The sequence below is a fragment of the Staurois parvus genome, unplaced genomic scaffold (genome assembly GCF_062004578.1).
Source record: "Staurois parvus isolate SC_StPar_1 unplaced genomic scaffold, SC_StPar_1.0 ptg000874l, whole genome shotgun sequence".
Classification (NCBI taxonomy): domain Eukaryota; kingdom Metazoa; phylum Chordata; class Amphibia; order Anura; family Ranidae; genus Staurois; species Staurois parvus.
The window spans coordinates 187,369-206,441 of NW_028318670.1; the positions used below are offsets into that span (position 1 = coordinate 187,369).

General features: G+C 44.8%; 2 protein-coding genes across 3 annotated transcripts in view; both read left to right on the plus strand.

Moving 5' to 3' along the window:
- The window catches only part of LOC149443109 (uncharacterized), a 73,513-nt gene that overhangs the window by 17,695 nt on the left and 36,745 nt on the right, over window positions 1-19,073 (plus strand).
- Window positions 1-19,073, plus strand: part of LOC149443111 (uncharacterized) — a 49,900-nt gene that overhangs the window by 7,265 nt on the left and 23,562 nt on the right. Inside the window, exon 6 of one of the 2 annotated variants that reach the window (XM_089655843.1) lies at window positions 1,207-3,840. The exons of the other annotated variant lie outside the window; for it this stretch is intronic. Within the exon in view, the coding sequence (XP_089511969.1) occupies window positions 1,207-2,666 (1,460 nt within the window). The 3' untranslated portion in view covers window positions 2,667-3,840. Of the gene's footprint in view, window positions 1-1,206; window positions 3,841-19,073 lie in introns of those variants that run through there. 2 annotated transcript variants of the gene reach the window in all.

Genomic DNA, 19,073 nt, shown 5'->3' on the forward strand with positions numbered 1-19,073 from the left:
GGACAGCAGGCAGGGTAAGAGGCTGCCATCTAGCTGGGATGCCTTGAGTTTTTGCCTCCTGACTAATTTGGGTTAGCTGGAATTTGGTGTCGCCTCTAAGCTGTAGACCCTCAAAGCAAGAAGGTTTGTCTATGTTTCTAACATGAACACTCAGCAATCAATTGCTAGGACTGCAGCTGCCCCCGAATTTGGTTCTCTCCATCTTTCAATGACAAGTTCTATCATCACACATAACTCCAGTTGACCATTGTGTTCTTCACACCACCGAGCAGCGGTGACTGGGTTCATCTTGCTGACTTGGTTCATCTTGCTGACTTGGCTCGCACTTCCTGGAGCAGTCATTGTTCTTCTAAGAGAGCTAGGAAAATATTGGACAATGCCCACACGTAGCAATACCCCAGCAGGAGCTGCTAAAAATTCTGGGTACTTCTATCTTTTCCAGTGATGACCCACCCTATAATTCGACCCAAAAATATGCCGAAACACCAGTGGCGAAAAATGGGTTTTATTAAAGGTAGCAATAAGCTCCAGAAAAAAAAAAGAGATAGTTTAACAGGCCTGACAATAGTAAATGCAGGCTGTTGATACCAGCGGTGTGATTCAGTAACACAACAAAGTAATTCGAGTTGGTGTTCGTTCTCTTTACCCCCTGTGAGAGACCATGCCAGAACACAAGGAGAGTAGAGCAGCAATACTAAATAACACTTAATGCAACAAATATCCTTACAGAATTATAATAACTGTTGAGGCCTTAATACTCTCTTTACACCATGACTAACCAGTGGTCAGTGGGTAAAACTGCAACAGAATCTGCTGGCGGTGGGACCCTACTTGATGGTGGAGTGCTCAACCCTCAAATGCATGTATTTGAAGGTGAGATCCATGACTGATGCAGCTGATTGCATTTCCCTGATGCTGTAGCCTGCGAGGAGGAAATGCAAACTGTGAGCTGAGCAACTCCCCCATTAAAAAGGGCCACCAACAGGGCTACAGTCCCAACAGTGTCACCCCTCTAAAACAGAGTTCTCATTGTTTTCCTTTCTCTAACATGGGTCTTTGAATAGAGAACTGGACCCAGCAGACCAGTTCACTTGAGGGTGGAATTGTAAGCTCCTCAGAGAAAAAGCTGCCAGATGTGGGTGGAGTCCTGGTTTGGGGGAACCAATCAGCTCCTGTCTAGTAATCCTCTTTGTCTTTGTATTTTAGTCCATGGCCGGAAGATGAGGAAAACCTCCGAGGATTGTCTCACTTTGTCTCCAGACTGGAAAGTAGAAGATGAGGACATCACACAGTATAGTCCAGGAGAAAACCCGGCTGCCTCCAATGTCCATCCCGCACCACCCAGTGTAGATGTACCATCGGATTCCTCGTATCCTGAGGAACCTCAGACTGTGCAGGACCGGGCCGACCTTCAACAGATTTTCACTTGTATTGCGTGTGGAATGTGTTTTGGCAGACAATCAGATTTAGAAGAACATCATATATCTCACAGGCAGGAAAAGCCACATTCCTGTCCTGAGTGCGGGAAAAGTTATCCTCGGAAATTGGCGCTTGTCAGACATCTAAGATCCCACACGGGGGAGAAGCCGTATTCCTGTACGGTGTGTGGGAAATGTTACCCATGGAAATGGGCACTTGTCAGACATCAAAGATCTCACACAGGGGAGAAGCCGTATTCCTGCTCTGAGTGCGGGAAATGTTTTTTGTGGCAAACTCAACTTATCAAACATCAAATAAATCACACAGGCAATATGCCCTTTTCCTGTTCTGAGTGCGGGAAATGTTTCTCAGTAAAATCAGCTCTTGTCAGACATGAGCGATCTCACACGGGGGAGAAAGTTTATTCCTGCTCCGAGTGCGGGAAATGTTTTCTGTGGCAATCTCAACTTATTAGACATCAGATAAATCATACAGGCAGCATGCCCTTTTCCTGTGCTGAGTGCGGGAAATGTTTCCCATTGAAATCATCACTTGTCAGACATGAGAGATCCCACGCAGGGGAAAAGCCATATTCCTGTAATGAGTGCGGGAAATGTTTTTCACGGTTGTCTTATCTTTCTGAACATCAGAGATGTCACACGGGGGAGAAACCGCATTCCTGTCCCGAGTGTGGGAAACGTTTTCTACGAAAACCAGATCTAGCAGCACATCAGAGGTCTCACACGGGGGAGAAGCCGTTTTCCTGTCCTGAGTGCGGGAAATGTTTTTCACAGAAGTCAAATCTTTACGTACATCTGAGGTCCCACTCAGGCATGAAGCCATATTCTTGCCCCGAGTGCGGGAAATGTTATCCACGGAAATCAGAACTTGTCACACATCAAAGATCTCACACGGGGGAAAGACCATACTCCTGTCCTGACTGTGGGCAGTGCTATACAATGAAATCATCGCTCGTCAAACATCAGAGATCTCACACTGGGGAGAAGCCGTATTCCTGCCCTGAGTGCGGGAAATGTTTTTCAGGGAAGTCCAATCTTTCAGTACATCAGCTATGTCATGCGGGGGAGAAGCCGTTTTCCTGCTCTGAGTGCCAGAAGCGTTTTGTACGTAAGGCAGATCTTATTCGGCATCAGAGATGTCACACGGGGGAAAAGCCTCCGAAGAGAAGTCCTGCCACAAGTGCAGGAAATGTTTTTGAAAGCAGTGGAGTCTTGCCAAGCGTCTGAGAACCCCACACAAACCCTTAGGCTATATCAGTGTCCGAGGGTGCGGGAAATGTCTTCTACTTGATTTGTATTTTTCTGTGTGTCACACACTGAGAAGAAGCACACCTTAAGGAATGCGGCTGAACTCTTCTCTAATCTTCTCATAGAAAACAGAAATGATTTGGAGATTACCAAAACATTAGAGGGGGGGGGGGTGGAAGAGGGCATGTCATTGGTTGAGTCCCTCCTGCAGTGTAGCCTGATTTTCAGTAGAAGCTATAAAGGAAATTCTGGTGAGAGATGCAAGATGTTCCTTGCGGATGTAGAGCAGGAGGGATCAGACTAAATGACGAGCGGAAGGGATCAGACTAAATGACAAGAGCGTGAGGGATCAAACTACATGATAAGAGCTTGAGGGATCGGACTACATGATAAGAGCGTGAGGGATCGGACTACATGATAAGAGCTTGAGGGATCGGACTACATGATAAGAGCGTGAGGGATCGGACTACATGATAAGAGCTTGAGGGATCGGACTACATGATAAGAGCTTGAGGGATCGGACTACATAATAAGAGCGTGAGGGATCGGACTAAATGACAGGAGCGGTAGGGATCGGACTAAATGACGAGAGCGGGAGGGATCGGACTAAATGACGAGAGCATGAGGGATCGGACTAAATGACGAGAGCGGGAGGGATCGGAGTAACTGACGAGAGCGGGAGGGATCGGACTAACTGACGAGAGCGGGAGGGATCGGACTAAATGACAAGAGCGGGAGGGATCGGACTACCTGATGAGAGCGGGAGGGATCGGACTAAATGACGAGAGCATGAGGGATCGGACTAATAACGAGATCGGGAGGGATCGGACTAAATGACGAGAGCGGGAGGGATCGGACTAAATGACGAGAGCGGGAGGGATCGGACTACCTGATGAGAGCAGGAGGGATCGGACTAAATGACGAGAGCATGAGGGATCGGACTAATAATGAGAGCGGGAGGGATCGGACTAAATGACGAGAGCGGGAGGGATCGGACTAAATGACAAGAGCGGGAGGAGCAGAATGTGACGGGTTGTATATTTCACCTGCAACACTGACCTGTGCAAAGCGTAGCCTAACAAAGACTAAAGACCATCCTTCTACCTAAAGTGATTATATTCTTTGTAAATTGATGAATAAAAGTTTGACTTTGGATTTGGATTATTTCCTTTTATTCCTTTTCTACCAGATAAGAGACACATTGGTTGTTGACTCTCACCCTCCTCATAAACCTCAGGATGTCTGTAGTGGTTGGAAGTCCATCAGTCCATAGACCCATCTATCATTCCACCTGTAATTCCTCCTCTGCACCATCACCACCTCCAACCATAAGATCATCTTTCCTCCTCACTCTCACATCATATCCAACATAGAGAAACCCCCCTCCATCTTTTTTGCAATCCATCATGAGGATCAGCATGAATACATCTCAGGACATCTGTAGTATACTCCAATGATAAGTCCATTAGTCCATAGACCCGTCTATCATTCCTCCCGTAATTCCTCCTCCGCACTATCACCTTGTTGGAACAGCCGACTCTCCCCCTTCCCATAGACCTCAGGACGTCTGTAGTATACTCCAATGATAAGTCCATTAGTCCATAGACCCATCTATCATTCCACCCGTAATTCCTCCTCTGCGCCATCACCACCTCCAACCACAAGATCGTCTTTCTTCTTTATAAGGCAGGCAGGTGACGTACCCTCCATGTTCCCCTCCTCCTTGGGCGCCAAGTGTGGATCACATGGGAGACCTACCCCTGGGTTCTTCTGGGCTATGCTAGGCACCTTTGAATGGGGTCAGTTCCCTGGTACATGGGGTACCTTTATTGAAAACAAAGCTAAGGCCACTTTCAGGGAAAACTCGACCTTAAGGCAGACCTTGAACATTATACTGTGGATGGCCGTGCATCTTGTACACTTGAACAATACACTGTACCCCCATTCACTCTCTCATCCCAGTGTCAATGTACACTGTACTGCCTCTGTTGCATTTAGGTGGGACGCACTGAACCTATAGCCTCTCCACCTGTCCAGCCTATCTCCTATACCTCACTACCAGCAGGATCGTGGATAAGGGGGTATCACCAGTCCTGCTGTATGGGGCCCAGGTGAGAAGGGGGGCCCAAGTAAATCAGATGTGGGCAGGGAGATATGGTTCCCTCTGCTGCCCAAACCACTATCCCTGCAGTGCTGATGGCTTCCATTCTCTGCTTTCCACCAGCAGCTGCCAACACACAGTAGGATCCTTCAAGAAGGAAAGTGATCAGTACTGATCATTCACTGTGTTCATTCATAACTGAAGCATAGTAAACAGTGTTTTGTTTTGGGGGGCCCTGTCAGGTTGGCTGGACCCCTTGGTTTCTAACAGCAGTCCTGACTACCAGTAATGGAATGGAACCCCCACCTAGCTCTTAGCACTGATTCCATGTGTTCTCTGTATTAACTCTTCCTCTTCCGTAGCTTTGCACAGGCTGGGACCCCTCTGCGGCGCTGATCTTCTCCCATTGCTATAGGAGACAGACTGCTCATGGAGAGAGTGCCAACAACAACTCCCTCTCTTCAAGAGGCTGTCCCAAGCACACGCTTCACGATAGGCTGCTTGGTAAACCTCCATTACCCTTGGTAACCACTTTATTCGACATCACGTTACTCCTGCAGTGCTATCTTCATGGCTCGATGTGCTCTACTGGCCAAGTTGTAGACTAAGTGCCGAATGTGCCGGTTACTTGCATACATGCCTTTAGCAACTTCAGACCAGGCAAAGGACACCGTTTCAAAAGCTTTACTAAAAATTCTTAGTGTAACAGAACAAAGTGCACAGACTTTTTCTAACGTCCATCATCCCTAACCTAGGCTTGTGGCTTCCCCAGCATACCTGCACAGGTGAAGTCCATGGCAGGGAAAAGTCCATAGTGGCAGGTGCCAGCAATCCCCCTACATTGTGGAATCGGAAACAGGGATGACACATCTTGCTGGCTTTCTGTGCCTTCTTTCACATGCAGCAGACGGTGTGGGCAGAGTCTTCCCCCCTTTTATAATCAGTACAAAGAGAGAGGCAGAGCCTGTGCCTCTGATACGGGCAGACAGTTACCTGAGAGCAGGAAGAGTCAATGTATTACGAAGGCACTCACTAGTGCCTTTGCTGTTCATTGAGAACTACAAACTGTCAGCCACTATGATGCGGCCATGTGGGCAGAGCCTTCCCCCCTTTTATAATCAGTACAAAGAGAGAGGCAGAGCCTGTACCTCCTATATGGTCAGGCATTTATCTGAGAGCAGGAAGAGTCAATGTATTACGAAGGCACTCACCAGCACCTTTTCTGTTCATTGAGAACTACAAACCGTCAGCCACTATGATGTGGCCAGGTTGGCAGAGCCCTCTCCCCTTTTATAATCAGTACAAAGAGAGAGGCAAAGCCTGTACCTCTGATACGGGCAGACAGTTACCCGAGAGCAGGCAGAGTCAATGTACTATGAAGGCACTCACCAGTGCCCTTGCAGTTCATTGAGAACTACAAACCGTCAGCCACTATGACGTGGCCAGGTTGGCAGAGCCCTCCCCCCTTTTATAATCAGTACAAAGAGAGAGGCAGAGCCTGTATCTCCTATATGGGCAGGCAGTTACCTGAGAGCAGGAAGAGTCAATGTATTATGAAGGCACTCTCTAGCGCCCTTGCAGTTCATTGAGAACTACAAACTGTCAGCCACTATGATGCAGCCATGTGGGCAGAACCCTCTCCCCTTTTATAATCAGTACAAAGAGAGAGGCAGAGCCTGTACCTCTGATACGGGAAGAAAGTTACCTGAGAGCAGGAAGAGTCAATGTACTATGAAGGCACTCACCAGTGCCCTTGCAGTTCATTGAGAACTACAAACTGTCAGCCACTATGGAAGATGGTAGTTGTAGTTCATTCACAGGAAATGGTGAATGAAAGACACGTCCATGTGGGCAGAGCCCTCCCCCCTTTTATAATCAGTACAAAGAGAGGCAGAGCCTGTACCTCCTATATGGGCAGGCAGTTACCTGAGAGCAGGAAGAGTCAATGTATTACGAAAGCACTCACCAGCACCTTTTCTGTTCATTGAGAACTACAAACCGTCAGCCACTATGATGCGGCCATGTGGGCAGAGCCTTTCCCCCTTTTATAATCAGTACAAAGAGAGGAGCAGAGCCTGTACCTCCTATATGGGCAGGCATTTACCTGAGAGCAGGAAAAGCCAATGTATTACGAAGGCACACACTAATGCCTTTGCTGTTCATTGAGAACTACAAACCATCAGCCACTATGACGCGGCCATGTTGGCAGAGCCTTCCCCCCTTTTATAATCAGTACAAAAAGAGAGGCAGAGCCTGTACCTTCTATATGGGCAGGCAGTTACCTGAGAGCAGGAAGAGTCCATGTATTACGAAAGCACTCACCAATGCCCTTGCAGTTCATTGAGAACTTCAAACCGTCAGCCACTACGACGGGGCCATGTTGGCAGAGCCTTCCCCCGTTTTTTAATCAGTACAAAGAGAGAGGCAGAGCCTGTACCTCTTATAAAGGGCAGGCAGTTACCTGAGAGCAGGAAGAGTCAATGTATTACAAAGGCACTCTCTAGCGCCCTTGCAGTTCATTGAGAACTACAAACTGTCAGCCACTATGATGCAGCCATGTGGGCAGAACCCTCTCCCCTAATCAGTACAAAGAGAGAGGCAGAGCCTGTACCTCTGATACGGGAAGACAGTTACCTGAGAGCAGGAAGAGTCAATGTACTATGAAGGCACTCACCAGTGCCCTTGCAGTTCATTGAGAACTACAAACTGTCAGCCACTATGGCAGATGGTAGTTGTAGTTCATTCACAGGAAACGGTGAATGAAAGACACGTCCATGTGGGCAGAGCCCTCCCCCCTTTTATAATCAGTACAAAGAGAGGCAGAGCCTGTACCTCCTATATGGGCAGGCAGTTACCTGAGAGCAGGAAGAGTCAATGTATTACGAAAGCACTCACCAGTGCCCTTGCAGTTCATTGAGAACTACAAACCGTCAGCCACTACGACGGGCCATGTTGGCAGAGCCTTCCCCCATTTTTTAATCAGTACAAAGAGAGAGGCAGAGCCTGTACCTCCTATATAGGCAGGCAGTTACCTGAGAGCAGGCAGAGTCAATATATTACAAAGGCACTCACCAGCACCCTTGCAGTTCATTGAGAACTACAAACCGTCAGCCACTACGACACGGCCATGTGGGCAGAGCCTTCCCCCCTTTTATAATCAGTACAAAGAGTGAGGCAGAGCCTGTACCTCTGATATCAGCAGGCAGTTACCTGAGAGCAGGGAGAGTCAATGTATTATGAAGGCACTCACCAGTGCACTTGCAGTTCATTGAGAACTACAAACCGTCAGCCACTATGGCTGATGGTAGTTGTAGTTCATTCATTCACAGGAAACTGTGAATGAATGACGCGGCCATGTGGCTGCGTTCATTTCAAAATGTGATAGAGGGTAGAGGAGAGAAGATCCCCCACCTGCTGTTACAGAGCAGGAGGAAATCAGTGAAACTGGCGGCAGGAGAGCGAACATGTGACACCCTAGTTATGAGTAGAGCATGTAACTGGTTCCATAAGGTGAACTTATTCTTTAAAAATCCACTAAGCACTGTGGTGATCCCTCCCAGATGGCAATCTTTGGAGAAATAAACCAATGATTTCACAGGACCCATTCACTGGGGGTGGGACATAGATCAGAGGACTAGTGGGGGGCTCACAGACCATAGGACTGGTGAGGGGGGGAGGGACACAGAGACCTCAGGTCTGGTGGGGGGGAACAGAGACTGCAGGACTTCATGGGGAAGGGGGGGGGGGCTGAGATATTGTAGGATTGACGGGGGAAAACAGAGAATGCAGGAATGATGGGGGAACTGAGAAAATGCTACTTACTGTAAAAAACTGGATTATGATCCGACCCAGGACTTTACCAAGCAATCAAAAGGTCTCATTAACCACTAGCAGCCCACCTACATTCTGAATTTATCAATGCAATTCCGGATAATCCAGAAATCTGGGACTTCTACATGCTGCTCAAGATCCACAAGCCAGAAAATCCAGGCAGACCCATCATAACAGGTATGAACAAACTCACGAACAAATCTCAGGACTTGTAGAAGAAATGTTAAAACCGTTAGTCATGAATGCTGCTAGGTTCCTGCATGACACAACTGATCTTCTGAACAAGATTAACAACATACAGCAATTACCACCAAATACACTTCTCGTCACTATGGATGTAGAATCCCCGCATAGCAGCCTGTCTCAACCTTTTCAACGCAGAGGAACCCTTGACATAACTTTCCAGCCTCAGGGAACCCCAGCTAAAAATTCCTATATGTTGGTTCTGTTGACCCTTTAGACCCCTGGTCTAAATTCTCTGTCACTCGTTCTGTCTCCTCAGGCCTGGAGAAGCATTGGTTACAAGTAATCACACATGAGACCGTCTTGTCAGTAACCAAAAAACTTCTAATTTATTCCACAACGAAAGCTCTCTTTTATAGTACAATATAGTGTTAACTTTTTCAAGAATAAGGAATGTCTATAATATTACATAAAAACTTATCTGCTACATACAATAGAATCTGGCTAGATACTTTTCAAGGCTATGAACATGATCTTTCTCAGGCATTGTAATTAGTTATAAGTAACAAACAATTATTCTCTCATGGAACAGAAATATTTGACATTTAATTGTATCATAGGAGAAACAGGTGCTTGTTAATACAAAGAAATAGTTGAATACTATCACCGTCTCTACCAAGGCTAAGCTAAGATAAAAAATAGAAGAATGTTGTGAGTATAGTTCTGTAATACATAACTGACATAGCATATTTTCATTAACTCATTCTGGTTATAATACAAAACAATTAATCAACATGTTAGTACAAAATGGAGTGGGAAAAACAAAATGACAGACCTAAAAGACATACATTTCCCTTCAATCCCCTCTTAAAATCATTATTTACATATATGATTTTTATTCTCCTTTATACAACATAGTTCTTTTTCTGCTTCTCTCTGTATTTGGCTAGATAACTATTGTACTCTTTGGGTTTTGGGTTCAGTGGGGCAGTTTGTTCTTGGATCACTTCTTCATACATAGTCATACCTATACCTTTGTTCATAAGCTTCTTAATACACGGAATCACACACCACACTATCAGGGCTAGAAGTATCAGGGTGACTACAATAATCACTCCTATTTGTGCTAGCATCTGCTTCCATCCCTTGAGCCATCCAAAATATTGATCCCATGGATCAGTGATCCCTGAATTCCTTTTCAACTCTTCCGACAGATCAGACAGTTTTTTTATAGCCATAGTGACCTTGCCATTTGGCCCAGTGTTGTCTGGGATGTAGGTACAACAAGTACCTGTTCCTTCTATCATTGCACACACACCACCCTTTTCTGCAAGCATCATATCTAAGACCATACGATTTTGAAAGGTCATGGTGGAATCAGCCTGCAACTGCTCCGCTATCCCCTTCAATGCATCCCTGGTGTAGTTGACAAACCACTGTTGATTGTAATATATATAATTTATCCAATCAACATTCTTGTTGACGGTGATGATTGGAATGATTGACTCAAAACCTGCTTTGACCTGGTCCCTGGCCTTAAACTCATCTGGGACCCCTCTTGGAACCCCTATGGCGTCTATATACACATGTGGGTCAAAACTACCCATCGGGGCCTCCCTCTTGTACCTCTGAGTACCTCCTGTTACATCTTCAGGGATCTCAGAAGGAATTTCACTAAAAATATGTAGGGGCATAATAGCTTTGGCCAAAGCACACTCACCAGACCACTCCTTCTCCAATCTAGACCTGATCATACCATCACCACAAATCCAGTAGATATCACCTAAAGATTGTGTCTGATTCTGTAAAAGCCTAGATGAGATGTTGCTGTATGTGTGACAAAAACCTTTTGTAAAATTTCCAAAACTTCTTTTCCTTGCCACTCCTCTATAGCAGGTATAATTCCCTGGGTAAATTTGCAAACCTTCGCCTGGTTTGGGGTTTTTTGTAACTATGGGATACTTTGCTTTCCAGGTTTCACAGGAAGCATTCTTGTCATGTGCTCCTGTAAAAAGACTTAGAAAACATTCTTCAACATCTTCAGGAAGGTTTAGTGGCACTGTTCCCACATGGGGTCTGGCTGCTCCACAGACATAACAATTAGACTTGTTGTACTGCAGGGCACTGTACCTCATCCATTCTAACCAAAGATTTACATCTGAAAATCCCGTCTCCGCTGCTACGGTATCTTCAAAAGAAGGATCAGCAATGGCAATCATATCCCTAATAGAACTGATATGTGGCTTCAGGGGATTGTAATCATTGTTATTATGCATGTCTTGTATCCTAAATTTCCCCCTTGTGCCTGATATACCTCCTCCCCAGTATAACCCAAATACATACATTCCCGAATCACTAGGGCTGGGATTTTCTATGGTAAGCGTATATTTGGCATTGGGCTTGGTAAGAGTCATTCTGTTTATGAGGGATTTTCCGTTCTTGTCCTTCTTATTTATGGCTGTGTCTGGTTTGTATCCCCAGTCAGTTCCTATGTTCCATCCCACTGCTCCCCAATAATCACAGTTACTCCCCCAATAATCATCAGTTACACAAATGTAACCTATTCCCTCCCTCTTATGTGCCCTTTTCCTGCTACTCTCTTCATCCCCTTTTTCTGTCAGGTCGTCATAGGTGAAAGAAAAGGTAGCAACATAGGTATTAGAAGAGTCAAACCACAATGTAATAATCTTCCCCTCTCTGGTAATAGCAACCTTTGGTTTCTGTGCTGGTACATTGGTTTCTCTTTTGGTCCTAGTGTGTATTGGGTGTGCGTTTTCTGAGGTGTTTTTATCAAATGTGTGTTTTTCTGAGGTGTTTTTATCATTGTTGTTGTGACCACATATAACCTGAACAGCACCCAAATCCTCTGGGGAGTATATACAGTTAGTCACTGTCCATATTGGGGTAAACACTAAAAATGTAATCACTCCCAGCAGAATCCATAGTTTGCCAGAGTCCTTGGCTAATAGAATGCTCATCTTGATTATTTTCAGAGGCTTTGTTACCAGCTTCACTCACTCTTCGAGGATTTGTATCACCTGCTTCACCTCCTTTAATAAACAGCACCTTGTCCTGTTCGAGGTCAGGGCTTTCTGCCCCCGTTAGTACCTCCTTTTCTTGATTGTCCTGTTCGAGGTCAGGGCTTTCTGCCCCCGTTAGTACCTCCTTGCTTGCTTCTTGGGTCTGGTCCTGGGCCTTTCTCGACCAGCTTCGCTCTGGAAGCATGGATCCAGATGGAACTATGTTCAGTGAGAACTGCTGTTCTGGTTACTGCTACGACTGTAATTTCTGGTCCATAGGCGAATTCCTGCTATTTCTTGTTTCTCATCAGCTGTTTCACCACAATACGATTTCTGGCCTGGAATGGGTGGGTATTTTCCTGTAAAAAAACGGAAACTTGCGGATAACATCGTTCTCTTTTTGTGGGATACATTTCTTGCCATTGGAGAAACACACATCTGTGACCACACAAGCTGGTTGTTGTCCTCCCTGTTGTTGGGGTATGTGTGTAAAGTCAATTTGAAGATGTGTAAAAAATGTTGTGGGGTAAGGCAGGTATTGATGCATGGCTTTATTTGGGTTGTTTGGGTTACTCCTGATACATGTGATGCATCTTTTCACAAAATCTTGTACTAACTCCACCACTTCTGTGATATAAAAAATCTTCCATCCTATATGTCCTATCCCATGGCATTGTGCAATGTATATCAGGGTGTGCAATGTATATCAGGGTGTGCACCGTGGGATGCATGGTTCCCCTCTTTGCAGATTAATCCAGTCCTTGGATTCTTCTGTAAAATAGGGTAGCACCAGTCTTCGAACTCCTTTGTGGAAACTGACTGCTACAAAGTTGTGATCAATTAGGAATCATCTGGGAGGATGGGGCACAAAGTGGGTATCTGCAGTAAAATAAATTATTACTGAGCTACCTTTTTTTCTTCATAATCTGCTAGAGCGTTACCTTTTGTTATATCATCGTCCCCTTTGGTATGTGCTCTGCAGTGTATGACAGCAAGTTCCTTGGGAAGTGTGAGAACCTTGAGCAAATTGGCTACTAGTTGGGAATGGGCAATCCTTTTCCCATCAGCTCCTATGTAGCCTCTGAGAAACCATAATACACCATGGTCATACACTGTTCCATAGGCATATTAGAATCCGTGTAAATAGTGACAGACTGATCTTTGTACAGTTCACATGCTTTAGTGAAAACAATCAATTCAGCAGCCTGGGCTGATTGAAAAAAGATTGGTCATTTGGCCTAGTGCAGGAGAAATCTATGAAAACAACATCAGCATTTGGGATTGGAATCTTTAATAAATCTAGTCTGGATGAAATATTAGCCTTAATGGATTTGAGGAAGTCATGAGCCTCGGGTCCTAGATCGTTTGACAATTTGAGACCCAACAGTGCATTTAGGATCATGGCTGGACCTGAGTTGTTATACTTGATATGCAACATGGGGTTGCTCATCAAAATAACCTCATATCCGCTGAGTTGTTGGGAGAACATGTGCTGAGTGTGTATTTCTTAGTAAAATAGCTACATTATGTGTAGTGTGCAATATCATAGGGTGTCCTAAGGTGAATAACACAGACATCTCCACAGTCATAATGTAAAATGCCAACACTCTGAGACACGCAGGCATGCCTTGGACCTGAACTGGCACCATTTTTGAGAAAAAAACTACAGGGCAAAGTCTGCCTCCATGCTCTTGGGCGAGTACACCAGCCATGGTCTTACAATTGTCCCTTGCATACACATGAAACATTTTTACATAATCAGGAAGGCTAAGGCCTGGGGCAGTTACCATTGCATTTTTCAAATACACATATGCATCAACCATGTCATCTGACCACTTAACAATTTCTGACATTTGCTGGGTTGTGACTTATCATAATAGGAACAGTCAGGTATCCACTGGCGGCAGTAACCAATGGCTCCAAGAAAGGTGAGCATGTCTTTCTTGGTTTGTGGGCGGGCAAGTTTCAGGAGAGCCACAGCTCTCTTTGGACTGACTTTCCTTTCCTCCTTTTGTAAACACAAAACCCAGATATGCAACACTTATTTTACACCATTGTAGTTTTTTTCTTTGACACTTCGTGTCCACCTTCAAAAAAACATTTCAACAAACTCTCCCCATCCCTCAGGCCGGCCCCCTTAGTGAGACTGCAGAGACAGATGACATCTGCGTACTGCAGCAGGACTGACCCATAGTCCGGTGTCCATTCCCTCAGAGTGGCTTGGAGAACAGTTGTGTAGATTACAGAAAAATCTACAAAAACCCTGAGGCATTAAACAGAAAACAAAAATGGGCTGTGTCTCTGCATCAACAAGGACGCTAAAAAATGCATTTGCTAAATCAATTATTGAAAAACATTCAGCATCAGACGGTATGACTGCAAAAAAAAGAATGTCAAACACCAACAGAACAATGTTTTATAACACAGTCAATGTCCTCTATTTCTAAACATTTAATTAATAATGTGTCTCCTACAGTGAGAAATGGATATTGCTTGGTTTGTATCTGGTTCTACCTGCCGGTCCAGGACAGAAAATTTTATCTATTCCTGCTTTATTTGCCAAGTCTACTAATAGGGACCCTGATATCTCTTTTAATCCTTCAGCAGAAAAAAAAAATTCCCTGTGTGGAATCAGGAATTCCTTGGGTGGGGGTTCAGATTGATCTTCCACAGCGTCCTGGACTGGGACAGTGGATGAGGCTGTGGATTGGATTTGCTGCTGTGCTGCAATAAAAAATTCACGTCCTCTTTGGAAAAGGAGGGATATATTCTGACAGTACGGAGCTGACAGTACGCAACGGGTCTAGTGACACATAACCACTTATCACTCTCAACAAAAGATAGACAATAAGAACTTAAATATTGACTCTATTTCAATAACTTTAACCCGTTCACTTACCAACCAGGTTCACTTATTTGCATAAACAAATTATCTTATTACTCTATACATTTGATAGTAGAAGCAAAGAAAAGAAAATTGATTACCCCCAACAGACTAGTTAAGACTCTGTAATTAACCTAGACCCTGTCTAGGTATTTCAAATGTAGACCCCGTCTACATAAATCACCTTTCCTTATCTGAGTCTCCCGGAGACTCAATGAAAGGTTGTCCATAGCCCCTGGCTATCAGTCTTTATAGTCAGTTTCAGGTACGGACGCGTCGGGGAGATTGACTTCATCTCAGAAAAAACAACAGACATACACATACACACAGTGATAGGTAAAATCTATCTCTCAAGTTGGATACTGTCAAAATGAGATCAGAGTCCTTTCCCTGACTGTCTTTCTGAAAAATCACCCCACAGACACAATATTTACAAGTCATTTACAGATAATACCTTCTTTCAAAGGATCTTAATTGTCCCAACGTTTGGCCTATAAACATATGCGGCACTGGTATATGACAATTAATTTTATACAACTGACCCCTTCTGGTATATACTTCACCTTGATTATAAGGTCTATTTACAACATCTACAATAACGTGATTATTACTATCACGACCTTTATAATGTATCAGCAACCCACATTTACACAATGTACATGTCATTACATAGACCTCCCAGTTGGTGTCACCATGCGTTCACCTTTCTCAGGTCAACAACCAATAAGGTCTAGCTGAGAGGGTGGTGCGTCTTACACCCTCTGACAATAGGTCTTCAGTGATTTCGGTCTGTACACTTACCACCTCAGACTTATTACTCATACAAAACAAATTATCTTATACTTCTATATGTGGAAAATAATAAACTTTAGACACAGAATGAGTGACTATAGGCAATCTCCCTGAGATTGTTTAGTCTCCCTGAGACTATTTTTCTAACACTCCCGGAGTGTTGTGTTCCCTGAACACTTTATTGGCAATCTCCCTGAGATTTCTTAGTCTCCCTGAGACTATTTTTCTAACACTCCCGGAGTGTTGTGTTCCCTGAACACATATTGGCTTAAATGGATATCGGACTAATCAGAGCCTCCCAGTTTCCTTGTATCCAACTTGTACAGGTTATATAGAAAATAATTCTACTTACCGGACAAGTGGATGGTCACTGAGCGGGTGATACCGATATCCCGGGCGAGCCCCCAAAACTGTTGGTTCTGTTGACCCTTTAGACCCCTGGTCTAAATTCTCTGTCACTCGTTCTGTCTCCTCAGGCCTGGAGAAGCATTGGTTACAAGTAATCACACATGAGACCGTCTTGTCAGTAACCAAAAAACTTCTAATTTATTCCACAACGAAAGCTCTCTTTTATAGTACAATATAGTGTTAACTTTTTCAAGAATAAGGAATGTCTATAATATTACATAAAAACTTATCTGCTACATACAATAGAATCTGGCTAGATACTTTTCAAGGCTATGAACATGATCTTTCTCAGGCATTGTAATTAGTTATAAGTAACAAACAATTATTCTCTCATGGAACAGAAATATTTGACATTTAATTGTATCATAACAGAAACAGGTGCTTGTTAATACAAAGAAATAGTTGAATACTTTCACCGTCTCTACCAAGGCTAAGCTAAGATAAAAAATAGAAGAATGTTGTGAGTATAGTTCTGTAATACATAACTGACATAGCATATTTTCATTAACTCATTCTGGTTATAATACAAAACAATTAATCAACATGTTAGTACAAAATGGAGTGGGAAAAACAAAATGACAGACCTAAAAGACATACATTTCCCTTCACTATATCTACAATTCATGATACATTCGTGTGATGGTCAGAGGTAAGAATGCTCCTCACACTTGTGGTCAATGGGAAGAACGCTCCTTAAATTTGTGGTCAGTGGGAAGAACGCTCCTCTCACTTGTGGACAGTGGGAAGACCGCTCCTCACACTTGTGGTCATTGGGAAAAACACTCCTTACACTTGTGGTCATTGGGAAAAACGCTCCTCACACTTGTGGACAGTGGGAAGACCGCTCCTCACACTTGTGGTCATTGGGAAGAACGCTCCTCACACTTGTGGTCAGTGGGAAGAACGCTGCTCGCTGGGACTTTGATTTGGATACAGTTTTTCTAGTTAGTGTAGTTGTTCATTACTTCACATGGAATGCACGGTGTCAGTCCTCCCTGTAGAGGTGGTGGTGCACGATATTCTGGGTGAGGTTGGGAAGATTCGGGGTCTTGAGAAGGGCAGGGAGCCTCGGGCGGTCTGGATAAGGGCGTGGAGGAATATCAGACCTGCCTTTGGTGAACTATCTATCTCTGGGTGAGGGGCTCTTTCCTTATGCTGTTTTTTTTTTTCACTCCCTTACTTTTTGTTGATTAAGATCTTTTTGAAGAAGGGCTGCATGCATAATGGGGGCAGGGTTGATTCTTAACCTCACAGGTTGATGTCTGGTGTAGTGATGTGAGTGGTAGTACGATTTATTTCCCCAGTTATGTCATGTTCATTTCTGAGACGTTTGCTTTTGTCTGACAGCAGATTTTGCTATATTTATTTTCGTTTTGCTGTAAATATATATATAATTATTTATTTTGTATATTCTGTATATTATTTTATGTTTGTTGATTGCAAGACTTTTAATAAAGAAAAAGTGGAAAAATTGGGAAGAACGCTCCTCATACTTTTGGTCATTGGGAAGAACACTCCTCACGCTTGTGGTCATTGGGAAGAACACTCCTCACGCTTGTGGTCATTGGGAAGAACACTCCTCACGCTTGTGGTCATTGGGAAGAACGCTCCTCACACCTGTGGTCAGTGGGAAGAACGCTCTTTACACTTGTGGTCATTGGGAAGAATGCTCCTTATACTTGTTTTCATTGGGAAGAATGCCCCTCACACTTATGGTCATTGGGAAGAACGCTGCTTACACTTGTGGTGATTGGGAAGAACGCTCCTCACACTTGTGGTCATTGGGAAGAACGCTCCTCACACTTGTGGTGATTGGGAAGAAAGCTCCTCGAACTTGTGGTCATTGGGAAGAACGCTCCTCACACTTGTGGTCATTGGGAAGAACGCTCCTCACACTTGTGGTCAGTGGGAAGAACGCTCCTTACACTTGTGGTCATTGGGAAGAATGCTCCTTATACTTGTTTTCATTGGGAAGAATGCCCCTCACACTTGTGGTCATTGGGAAGAACGCTCCTCACACTTGTGGTCATTGGGAAGAACGCTCCTCACACTTGTGGTGATTGGGAAGAACGCTCCTCACACTTGTGGTCATTGGGAAGAACGCTCCTCACACTTGTGGTCATTGGGAAGAACGCTCCTTACACTTGTGGTCAGTGGGAAGAATGCTCCTCACACTTGTAGTGATTGGGAAGAACGCCCCTCACACTTGTGGTCAGTGGGAAGAATGCTCCTCACACTTGTGGTGATTGGGAAGAACTCCCCTCACACTTGTGGTCATTGGGAAGAACACTCCTTACACTTGTGGTGATTGGGAAGAACGCCCCTCACACTTGTGGTCAGTGGGAAGAACGCCCCTCACACTTGTGGTGATTGGGAAGACTGCTCCTCACACTTGTGGTCAGTGGGAAGAATGCTCCTCACACTTGTGGTCAGTGGGAAGAACGCCCCTTACACTTGTGGTCAGTGGGAAGAACGCTCCTCACACTTGTGGTCAATGGGAGGAACGCCCCTCACACTTGTGGTCATTGGGAAGAACGCTCCTCACACTTGTGGTCATTGGGAAGAACGCTCCTTACACTTGTGGTCAGTGGGAAGAATGCTCCTCACACTTGTAGTGATTGGGAAGAACGCCCCTCACACTTGTGGTAAGTGGGAAGAATGCTCCTCACACTTGTGGTGATTGGGAAGAACTCCCCTCACACTTGTGGTCATTGGGAAGAATGCTCCTCTCACTTGTGGTAAGTGGGAAGAACACTCCTTACACTTGTGGTGATTGGGAAGAACGCCCCTCACACTTGTGGTCAGTGGGAAGAACGCCCCTCACACTTGTGGTGATTGGGAAGACTGCTCCTCACACTTGTGGTCAGTGGGAAGAATGCTCCTCACACTTGTGGTGATTGGGAAGAACTCCCCTCACACTTGTGGTCATTGGGAAGAATGCTCCTCTCACTTGTGGTAAGTGGGAAGAACACTCCTTACACTTGTGGTGATTGGGAAGAACGCCCCTCACACTTGTGGTCAGTGGGAAGAACGCCCCTCACACTTGTGGTGATTGGGAAGACTGCTCCTCACACTTGTGGTCAGTGGGAAGAATGCTCCTCACACTTGTGGTCAGTGGGAAGAATGCCCCTTACACTTGTGGTCAGTGGGAAGAACGCTCCTCACAC